We start from the raw sequence: 12,337 nt of genomic DNA on the forward strand, positions 1-12,337 counted from the left end.
GCCCATTCCTTAGAGTGTTATTTAATCACTGGGATCAAATGCATGAAAACATTTAAAACAGAAAACTGCTTGTATAGTGAATGTATATAACTTTTAAAATGTATAGTATCTTTCAAATGTATAGGAGCTTTTAAAATCTACGGGTGGGAAAAAGACCTAACAAAATGCATACATGGATACCAAAACACTAACAGAGGTGTGGTGGTTATTATTCTGATTGCTCACACACACACCTAAAGAATTCTAAATGTAACTGCTTTTAAAATCACATATACACACAAAATCTTGTAAAGGTGCCAGGGAAAATCAACACAGTATAAATACGAGTTAATTATGTGTAAACATAAGGAATAATTCTGTTGCTATATAAACCTACCTGAGTGAAACTGTTACAATGTTTGTTTTTAGTTACAACCATTTCCCTTAATGGTCAGGAAGTGTGTTGCAAAGGCTATAAGTGGTTGCTTGTCTTATTTTGGGAGGACAGGGGATCTGCCTATATCACCTAGCTGCACTGTCCTTACAGCAACCCTCCTGTCTCAGTTTCCAGCATTCTAGAATTAGGTAAGCACACCCCACTCAGCTGTTGCTGACATGACAAAACCTTGGGCTAGAAACATCATATGAGCCTTTTCCTTTAAATCCTCATAAAGATTTGGAAGTGCCTTAAATGTTGCAAAAAATAAATATCTAAAGATAAATGTGTGCCACTTGAAGAAGAGGCAGCAAATGAACAGCCATGCACGCTGCAAAGACAAACACAAAACTGAATAAGCAAGCAGCTTGTCCTAGAACCTCAGTGAGACTCGCTATTTTCCAAACAAACAGCTCCATGAGCCCAGAACCACACAAGGCTCCTAGCACCTGACCACTTTTTCTCTGCAGGAGTTAACTCATCCACTGAAACCACCTAAGTAGACAGCATTTGACTAGTCTCTCTGGGACGCTTCGTGATTCCAACAGCAAGCTTTCTCCTGCTAGGTAATGCTTGTCACCTAAACACTATCCAGCATCTTCTCACAGAGAGGAAAGGGAGGGAGGGCAGGGAGGAGAACACAAAATGAAAAGGAAGCAAACCACACAATTTAAAAATACACCTGCCTATGAAAAAGGACATATACTTTAGAATACAACCACAGCTGTGTCTTCAACACCTTATCTGGCAAAGCAAGGCTACATTTAAAGGGGGTGCTATTTGTTAAATGAAGACATATTATTAAGGAGACAATATCTGACTCCAATCAAAATATTCTCGTCGTGTTTTTCTGGCCTCACAAAACACACATACTTTCTTCATATGAATAAACATGCCTATGAGTGGGAGAGTTACTCTTACCCCAGAAACAGGTTCTGCAACACCACACACCCAACCAGTCTTTGTGTGGCAATGAGTCCACTCTGGCATGATGTCGGTCTGATATATTCAAAGAACCCAGAATTACTATTCAGTTGCCAACAACCTGTAGAAGGAACTGACTTGGAGACCAGAAACCTCCTCAGGCAGGCCTCCAGGGCACTGGTCCACTGGAAGATCGGACCCAGGACCTCCATGCCTGGCCGAGAAGTCATCCAGTTAACCAAGGTGCCGGCTAACCAGATGGCAGAGGACAGTGGAATGACCACCCCCGCAACCACCAGGGCCTTGCTCCATCCCTCCTGGTACCACAGTTAAGTGTTTGAGGAGCTAACAGAACAGGGTTTTGCCAAGACAAGTAAAACAGGGTGAGTGCTATGTCATCGTGATTAACCAATGCCACCTGCAGCAGTGACTCTGGGTGTGTCCACAACACACACTCCCCACGCCTGAGATGAGAAGGTCTTTCAGTCACTGAGCTGAGAACTGGATCTTCCAAGGAAGACAGTTTCCACCCTACCATGTCCTGTAGCAAGCCTGCCGTGCAGGGCTGAGGACACAGTGCTCTCTCCCCACCAACCAACTAATAGCCACCACAAGGGCTGCCAATTTTATATTCACACACCCCCCACCAGACAAGGGGGTCTTTGTCTTCTCACCAAGTCAAGTTGACTCTTCTTTTCCTATGTTACAACAGAGAAAAGAAAATAGTGGACTGTGCAGAATAGCCACGAAGGCCCCTGGGTGGGGGAGCTGGGGCTGCTGCTCTGTTCTCTCCTAGGTACTCCCCGGGAACCCCACTGCTCTTAGTTACCCAGACTGCAGGAAACTGCTTTCAAACTACACATCTGTACCTATCTGCCTCATCTCAGTGATGCTATCAGTCCTGGGGGCAGGATCCTAACTTCCCCTCTGGGTACCGTTCCCACAAACCTGGAGACTATGTTTCCCTCCATTGCTTGCCCCAAGACGCCAAGAGAAACACCAATTAAGCCTGAGACACACCCAAGGCCCTAACAGCATCATTCTAAGGGCCCACAGTCTTCAGAGGATTCTACACAAATGCCCCTGGACCCCTTGAACTGAAGGCCACTTTGATGGCTGAGCTGGCACTTTGGTCTTCAAGTCAGGCACTGAGGGCCTGGGTCCCTCTTCTAAGGCACCAGAGCCCAGTCCCTGAGATTCCCACGGGCAACTGGGCAGTGACTCTGAGTTCTTTGAACACATTGACCAAACACAACAATGAAAATGCATACAATCATTGCTTCGCTCACCCCGGCTCCCACAACCCCTCTTTCTCTGTTTCACTCTTTTGAAGGCCACCATGTTAGCTGGCAAACAGGTAATAATCCCTTCAAAAAGGAAAGGGACAGCAAACCTCCTGCTGCTACCAGGAACACTGTGCAGTCTGACCCACTGGAGCCCAAAGGACAGCCAGCTACTTCTAAAGCCACTTCCTTCTTTCCATCAGAGGCAGTGACATGAAGTGCCATGGTCAGAGAGCGAGCGATGCTGGGCCCTCCGTGCAGAACACGCTGTGCAAGGGGCCTGCACCACTCTCAACATTCTCCCTTCCCTCCACACACTACGTTAGAATATCCCAACCCACCTCAAGTCAGGATTGCCACCCAAACGATGGCTTGTTCCTCTAATCACAATGATAAGGAAGCTAAGGCCTACAGATCACTCTAAGTTCAAGGCCAGCCTGGAATACAGTAAGTTCTGGTCAATCCGGGCTACGGAGTAATAAGACCCTCAAAAAATCAGAACAGCCTGAAATAAGTTGTCTTTATCTCTCTTCGTGCTCCTGTACTCAAGGGAAAAGCTGCCAGCAGCTGTGTGTTCACAGGTTAACAAAACAGATATCCTCTGAGGAAGCTCAATCACTTGGGCTAAAGACAGCACTGTCGGCCAAATCTGTGCATTCCTGGTATCTACCTGAGTAACAGCGATGGAGGGAGGGAGACCGCCTTTAAAGACACACATTAGACCTATCTCAGTCCTAAAATATATTACAGCCTGGCTCTGTAAAGAACAAGGTGACACTATTAGCCTTCCCACGGCAGCAGAGTGACAGCCTCCTTCTCAAGCTATCACTGAGGAGCATAGGGCCATGTTTATACGTATGCTTGTGTGAGGGTAAGTCACACACAATGTGACAATGTGTGGGTCAGTGCCCGTGGAAGCCAGAAATGGGTACCAGACCCCCTTGAACTGGAGTTACAGGCAGTTATGAGGCATCTAATACCTAATAGGTGCTGGGAATCGAACTTGTGACCTTCGAAGACCAGCAAGCACTCACAATCCCTGATCCATCTCTCCAGAACCATCTAGCTTACTTTTTGAGAAAGGATCTTTCTGTAAACTGATAAGAGTTTATTGTTTCATCTGGACTGACTGGCTGGTAAATCCCAGGATCTCCCTGTCTCTGCCCTCAGCTATGGAATTAAAAATAAACACCACCACAGCTACTTTGAATGTGGGTGCTGGGGATCCGAACCCAGGTGCCCTCGCTTATAACAGGTACTCTACACACTGAGTCATCCCCACCCCTAACTAAAACATACAAATTCCCAGACACGACTCTGGATCCACTGAGTCACACTACCCAGGACAATCATGTGTTCTTTTCCTAAGAGGAGCCAGGGAAACTGCTGGACAAATTCTTTCCTCCTTCACGGGCCTATCTGGGCAGGGAGGTATGAAGACATAGGGCTAAGGCAGTTCACCTGAACAGCCTTCCCAGACAGAAGAACATAATGTCCTTCACCTGGACAAGTGGGTGTCACTTCAGTGAAGGGGGCATAACCAGCTCTTTTTTACTTCTGTCACCCACACAAAACTCAGGACTCTGAAGACAAAATTCAGAGATGATACCAATGAGTGGAAATCAAGAGGGGAGAAACTTAGCGCATCAAAGAAAGACTGGAGACACAGGTACACTGCCCCTCTGCCAGGAAGACATCAGATCTAGCATGGACAGAGGGATGCACCAGAGAGCTTTAAAGTCCCCATCAGCACATACAACAAAGAGGTAAACTTGACCCACCCCTTAAGTAAAAACAGGGAGGGGTTAGCACAAAGCCAGGTGAGACGTGATGGTGCACACTGTACGCCAGCACTCAAGAGGCTGACACAGGGGGACTAAGGGTCCAGAGTCAGCCCTATCTCAAAAGGCACCAGGTAGTGTAAGCGTGTAGACGCACTGAACAAGCCACAGGTGCTCAACCAAGGCCTTCTGCTCAGGTGGCTCTGCACACTGGACAAATGCTGTGAACATCCTGTAGGACAGCAAAGGGTAGTGTGTGAGGCAGAGCACCTCTCTCAAGGAGCAGGATCTGTGTGTCAGAGACCACCACATGTGGTTCTCTCAAATACTTATTCAGCATGTCTTATCTGGGGGAGAGGGAATATTTTGTTGTTGTTACTGTTGTTGTTTGGTTAAATTTGGTTTGGTAGTGACATTCCAGAAAAAAAATAAATATATGCTACTAAAAGTATAATGCTATTAGTCGGGTACAGGATTGCAATGTCAAGTTTAAGATGAAAAGGCTCAAAAATATCAAAACAAATCTGACTCCAAAGAAAAATATACTATTCCGAAAATGATCCTAAGCTGTCCCCCAAATGAATGCCTTCTATGGTAAAGATGAACAAAATCCGCAGTGAGTGCTAACCTGTGACCGCCACACGGGGAGCAGGAGATGTCAGCTAAGAGTGGATGCCACAGCCTCACTGCAAAGGCCATTTAAAAGGCATCCTGGAGGACCACACTGGCCAACAATGAAGAAGGACTGAATGTTACTGGTTCAAATGAGCATGTCTTCACAGGGTGCCAAGGAGATGCCAAGGCACCATGCCAAGCAGAGTAGAGATGTGGGCACTGGGACACATACCTGCAAAGGCACAATTCTTTCCCTGGAGCACACACTAACAGTAAGCACATAAATCCATCTGTGCACACAACGCAAGGATCTGTACCTGAGGCCCTAAAGAAAGAAATTCTAGTCCCAACTCTAACCAGCCCTGTGATCGGTGACAAAGTCCATGAGAAATTGGACTACCAAAACATGGGCTCCCCTGCAAGGTCACCCAATCAATTAATAACAGAGCTGGGGGAGACTTCTGGTCTTCTGGCTCCGGCTAAGTGGCCTATCCCAATTACTAAACGTACACTGGACAGGTGCAGAGGGAAAGTGGCCAAACACGGGGACTTTCTTGCTTTCAAGACGTGTTTGGAAAGCAAGAAAAGACAGGAGCAGGAGAATCCAGAAGTTCAGGAGGCGAGGGTACAGATCAATGAGACATCCGGACAGACATCAAGAAAGAAAACAGATTCGGACTGTAAATACAGCACAAGAATGCATTCCCATCCAAATCATGCCTTAGAGGATGCACACACACACACACACACACACTCATACACACATACACACAAATCTGGAAAAATTTATAAAGAATACAAAATTTATATGAATCCGAGATGGGGTGGGGGAGGGGAGATATCCCTCACACATGAAGCCTTTTTAGAGGCAGTTCTACACAAGAAGGAACCAATCACAGTCTACAGCTTTCATGTTAGCAATTTCTGAATTCCTTGAGAGTTAGAAGGGTTAACCACTGGAACAGCTGGCTAAAGCTGGGTTCAGTGTGGAAACTATTAAAATCTAAAAGGCAAGATCTCAAATACCTCTTGAAGGCAGAATTAATCTGTGATTGTCCCACCCGGTCAACTTGTCAGAATCTTTTGTAAGCCTTTTTTTTTTTTTTTTTTTTAATTACAGATTCTCAGGCCTCCTGTCAGAACACCAGGGTGCTGAGGGCAGGACTCCCGGGCAGTGGGTCTGCCGCAGCCAGGCCACGCAGCTCTCTTCCACCACAATGGAAGGGGCAGGGAGGAGGGTCACCACCAGGAATGGAAGAGTGGGAACTAGATCAATGCAAATTCTGTGGGCAAAATAAAATTTCTGTGGGTGTGATATTTTTAAAATGTATTGTAAGGTTTCTCTCAAGCATCCAAGCATATCCCACTGCACTTAGACATTCTTTAAAGGTCCTGAAATCAGTGATAGCCCAGGTAAGCCGAGGCTGCCCCTCTGGGCAACACAAATCCACAGAGGAGGCAGAAAAGAGATGCCAACAAAATGCCAGTACATATTTTTCAAACATCATAAAACAAGTCGCTCCCCCTCCCTCCAAGAAAGAAAAAACGGGAAATAGTTATAGGGTGAATTTCATCTCCACCCTAAAGGGGAAAAAAAAGTGCTCTTTCATGGTGGGAATTCAACTGAGAAAGTGTCTAGGTGACAGTAAAACCAGGGAGTCACTCCCACTGCAGAGCCAAAGGAAATCCAGAAGGGGTGGTCCAGAGAGCTAGCTTTTCAGAAGCTCACAGATGGGTCGACAGCTCCTTGCCTTAGGAACCAGTGATGTTCAAATTAACAACTGGCCGTAAGCCAAACATGGGAACACGCAAAAGTTAGGGAGGGAGAGTTATAATTGGTACCTTGGCAAAATACACCATAATAGATTAGGAAGCTTCCCTGCTAGACCCTGGGAAGATTTAAGATTTGCAACAACAACGAGCTCTTTAATCTCTTTCATGAGAATAGTTTACCATCTAAAGAACACCTGTCCGAAACCCAAATTATCTGCATTTGAGCCAGTTGGACTAACACTCAATTTGACACCACCACCCCCAAACGACGTCCAGATAGCAATGGCCGGCAGAAGCAGAAGTAGGGGCAGCATCAGTTCAATACACTGGGGTTCCACATGAAGGAACGCCCATGCACCAGCCTCATCCCATTTCTGTTGCCAGTGACTTGTGAGTCACTTTACGGCCCTATGTATTCGTCCCCAAAGTACTCAAGAAAAAGTTAAGCTTTTAAACCTCTCTCAGGAGGGAAAAGACACACAGATCATGGAGACTAAAGTTATTTACTACGTAAAACAAGTCATGCGGGACCTAGCACAGTAATCCTCAGGGAAAAAAACCACACTAATTACACACCACTTTACCCTAAATCTGCACTTAGGACTCACAGCTTCACTCAAAAAAAAAAAAAAAAAAAAAAAAAGGCAAAAATGCCATCGTTGAGTTTTTAGGAAAAGTTTCGGAAACCATTCATCCTCGAACAGCCTCCTGGTCCACTTTTGAAAACCTGCAGACCCAGCAATGTAAGACATTCGAACTTTCCAAAATGTATCCGGTTGGTGCTGAACAACCCAGCACTGTCTGCAGGTGATAAATAATCGAGTCCTCCTCAAGAGCATCTGTGATCGGCATGTCAGCTGCCTGTTACAATGAACAAAGGCCGTATTTTTCCGAAACTCATCCTTTCTCTGAGAAAATGTACTAGAGTTTTTCTGGTAAAAGTTAACTGCTCTTGAGTACAGGAGGACCCTACCAGCTCAACAAACATGTACAAGATATACCCTCACTGGAAGCACAGACTTCATTCAGAAAGACCAAACCGCTGACCCTGCCCTGAAACAACTTTTCTGAACATCTACGGGCTTAATATACATTCTTTTAATTAATCCTATTAGCTGCGTAATTTCATCCCCATTTTATTAGCGATTTAATACATCAGATTTGAATCCAGGATTACAGAGCCCAAGTTCTTTCCATACAACATTCCAAAGAAACTTAAAATCTAAAGATGTGGGTGGAGTGGGTAAAGTATGATTCGATTTCCTTTCCCGGCTTCCATCGTGTCAGCGAGGGGGCACAGAATATCCCACCATAACGAGCCTTTCTAAGCAAGCATTTCGGAACAACCAACATCTCCACTTTTCCTCGCCTGCCCTTGCCCCACCCCCAACGGTGCCAAAAGAGCAGCAAGCTGCTGCCAGGTTGGAGGAGTTGGGGATCGTCACACCACATTCCTGGGGCTGGACGCACACTGGAACCGCAGCAGAGCTCCGCGCCTCGGGAAGAATAACAGCAGTTGAGATTTTCAATCATGTGGCTCAGCACGCTGCCACACCAGTTCCCCCACTGCTGCCTCCACCTCTCTAAGACCTAAGCCCCACGCCCAACTCCTCCACCGGACTGACCGACCGATCCGGGTGTCAAAAGCTGGGAACGCCGCAAGCCCCCGCCGCCCTCCCGACCACACTCGCACCTTGGCCCGCGAGCTGCTCGCCCGGGACCCCGCTAACGCAGAACCCGAGACGCTACGCGTTGCCAAGACTCGAGGCCCAGACCAGGCAGTTTGGAAGACGCAGCCCCCGGAGCGCAGAGGCAAAGAGGGATGGTCTCCCGGGCGCCCGGTACTCACCGTGCGCGGGGCCCGCGCCGCACAGCCAGAGCCACAGCAGCGCCCGCAGCGCGGCGGGACGCAGAGCGGGCATCTTCGCGGCCGCAGCCAGAACAGATCCGCATGGGGAGCGGGTCCCGACCAGGATCCCGGCTCTCTCGTGCTCTACCCTGCCCCCGCCGCTCGCAGAATCCCGGAGCTCCCGCTGCGCCGCCCCTGTACTCCGCGCAGCCAGGCCGCCGCCCGAAGTTTGGCTGAAAGTTTCTGGCTGTGCCGCGCGGCCGGCAGCCCTCGTGTCCTTCCGCCTCGGCCTCCTCCCACCGTGAGGCTCCGCCCCCGTCGCCGCCGCGCGCCCAGGGGTTTCCCGCAGAAAGAAGCGCCGGCCCGCTGCGCGCGGAGGGATCTGTGCGAGCAGCACTTGGTACTCGGCCCGCCCGGCTGCCTGGCGGCCCGCCCGGGAGCTCGGAGAGGGGGTGGCTGACGCGCCCAACATCAAACGCAGGGTTTGCCCGGGTCCCGAACTTGTAGGGAGAGGTAGACCTCGTGCCCCACACACCCACACACTCCTCGTTTGGTTAGAGAAATGAAGGAGAGCAGAAACGGGGCTGTCAACGGAAGGCAAGGGGCAAAGGCGCCAAAGTCCTCTTAGGAGGACATTCCTTAAGATGCTCTGGGCATTTCGTTCATTCTTCCATCCATCCACCCACCCTTGCTGGGTTTTTTTAGTGAACTTCGTGTAACAAGGTACTTGGGTCACTGGAAACATCCACTCTAGGGTGGAGAAGAATTTAGGGGAGGCTTTCAAGCGACAGGTATCGTGGCAGCAGAAGCCTGAAACTCTAGTCAAAAGTGTAGAAAATCCGTAAGAAGAACCAGGAATACTCTTTGTGACCTATTAATAGCTGTGAGTTAAGAGTAAGCTATAACCTAAATGCCCTACCCTTGGGGACTAGATGAATAATGCATAATTATAAGTGTATAAGCAATACAATTGAAAATACCATCTTCATATATGTCAACTGTAAAACCAAAATGATGCGGAAAACACAAATCACAAAGCGAGACTCTAAGTATACCATTTACATATAAATGTTTCTAAACAACGCTGAACATCTTATGGATGCTTATGTACACAGTTTTTAAGAGACGGGTAAGGCTCTTACCCTGTCAGTAGTTATTTCCAAAGTGAGAGTGGAGAGTGTGATCTAGCCTCGATGTAAAAGCATTTGTAGACTAAATGAAATTGGCAACTACAAGGAATCACATGAGCCACACAGGTCGGATTGTATTCGTATTTCTGTCTTAACTACATTGGGAAGTCTTTACATGTAGGACCATGCCCTTCACTACCAGCGCCTATCACATTGTAGATGGTGACCTAGAATACAGACTACCACTCAGCAAGTGCAAATGGGTATGAACATTAAAACTGCATTTTAATAAGTGCTATAGGGTCTGGGGAAATGGCTCAGTGGGTAAGGCAAAAGGACCTGAGTTCAAATCCCAACACTCACATTAAAAGCCAGGTTTGACTATGCAGTTAAAAGAATCTCTGGGGCTGACAGCCCAGTTCCAGGTTCAATAAAAGACACCTTTCTTCTCAAGGGAATCAGGTAGAGGGTGATAGAGCAGGATATCTGATGTCCTCTGACCTCCACGCACGTGCATATATACACACACATATACAGCATATATCACACCTATACCATGTATTACACACACAATACACCATACACACATACAGCATATATCACACATATACCTTATACCATACACATATAATATACCATACACACATATATCATGCTGCAAACATATATACATTAACTTAGGAAAGATAAGCTAGTACTTACTATTACTGCAAACAGTCACATTGGATTCCTAGAAGCTCCTTTCAAAGACAGCATAATAGAGGACTAAGGAGATAGATCAATGGTTAAGCGCACTTGGTGCTCTTGTTGAGAACCTGGGTTCACTCCCCAGCACCCACATCCCACTGGTGCTTTACAACTGTCTGCAACTCCAGTTCCAAGGGATCCAGTTCCCTCTCCTGGGCTCCACAGGCACCAGTCATGCACATGATGTACAGAGATACACACAGGCAAAGCTCCCATACACATAAAACCAAACTTAAATTTAAAAATAGCATAACTGGTAAAAATCACTATGCAATCCCTGCCTGTGTCATGCGTTTAAAGAAAAGGAACAGCATTACCTTTCATTTGTTTACCCGTGGTTTTACCCGTCTAATCATCCACTCTACTCACTTGCGAGGGTAAATCGGGAGTTGCTGATACAAACTTTAAATTGACCTGCAAAGATCAGATTTCTCACAACCAACATGTGTACAAAAGAAAGTAAAGGTGCTCACCCCTGAAGGGCGGCTCCAGAAGTGACTACAGATGTGTTCCTCGGGTGACCACATCAAAGTTAGTAACTTTCAGGGCTGGGGAGAACCGTCCAGTGGGTTTAACCTGAGTTTGCTCTCCCCAACCTTAACAGGCAGAGGGGTGGGGAAATGGCTTGGCGGTTAAGAACAAAGTCAGTTCTTTCGGAGGACCAAAGTTTGGTCCCCAGCACCCATGTCAAGTGGCCCATGACCACATATAACTCCAGTTCCAGGAGATCTAATAGTTCTGGCTACACAGGCACCCACACATGTGTGCACAATCCTACTATACACACACACACACACACACACAATTTCAACAACAACAACAAAAAAGCCAAGCACAGTAGCGTGTGCTTCTAATTCTGGATTAGGGAGGCAGAGACTAGATGCCCCTTGGAGCTTGTTAGCAACCAATCTAATATAATTGATGAGAATTCTGTAGGCCAATGAGAAATCTTGTCTCAAAAGAGGTGGGTGGCATTCCTGATAATAATGTATATATGTACATTTGTGTAGAAGCCAAGTTTAACTTCTGGCTTCTACACAAATGCACATATACGCATGCATACCCACAGATATATGTGTATCCATCTGTGTGTGAATGCATGCATGCGTGTATACATTAAAGAATAGAAAATGATGTGTACATGATGTGTAACTTCTGTTGAATTGTTGGAGTGTTAAACTCATTGCATGTGTGTTCTAGTAAGCACTAAATAAATAATGTGGAAATAATATAGATGAAAGAAGGAATAAGAAGGGACACATTAAAAAGCATTATAGCCGGGCGATGGTGGTGCACGTCTGTAATCCCAGCACTCTAGGAGGCAGAGGCAGGTGGATTTCTGAGTTTGAGGCCAGCCTGGTCTACAGAGTGAGTTCCAGGACAGCCAGGGCTACACAGAGAAACCCTGTCTCAACAAAACCAAATCCAAAAAAAAAAAAACCCAAAACCAAAAAAACAACAACAACAACAAAAAAAAAGCATTATAATCCAGTTAAGAGTGCTATGGGTTCAGTCAGGGAACATAACATGAACTACATATTCTAGCTAGCCCACATAGAAGACACAAAATCCTGGTATTTTTATTTATAAACCTAGACTGGGTACGTTTGTAACTGTCACATGTTCCAGCCACATGTCCCTTATCACTTGCTGTTTTATTCTTGCCTGGGTTAGTCTCAGGGTCCATTTCTCCTAGCCTTGTGGTGCTCATGGTCCATCCAGCCTCGAGGTGACCTCTCCTCCCTCCCTCTGTCCTTTCTCCTTCCCCTGGTCTCCCCTGAAACCTCTCACTAGATCATCAAGTCCTGTCTTTCTCTGTC

The 12,337-nt window shown here is 46.7% G+C and overlaps 1 protein-coding gene across 1 annotated transcript in view; it reads right to left on the reverse strand.

Moving 5' to 3' along the window:
- Positions 1–8,955, reverse strand: part of Notch2 (notch receptor 2) — a 134,620-nt gene extending 125,665 nt beyond the window's left edge. Inside the window, exon 1 of the mRNA XM_052179657.1 lies at positions 8,641–8,955. Within this exon, the coding sequence (XP_052035617.1) occupies positions 8,641–8,713 (73 nt within the window). The 5' untranslated portion in view covers positions 8,714–8,955. The remainder of the gene's footprint in view (positions 1–8,640) is intronic.
- Positions 8,956–12,337: the final 3,382 nt, after the last annotated feature.

The sequence above is a fragment of the Apodemus sylvaticus genome, chromosome 4 (genome assembly GCF_947179515.1).
Source record: "Apodemus sylvaticus chromosome 4, mApoSyl1.1, whole genome shotgun sequence".
Taxonomy (NCBI): Eukaryota; Metazoa; Chordata; class Mammalia; order Rodentia; family Muridae; genus Apodemus; species Apodemus sylvaticus.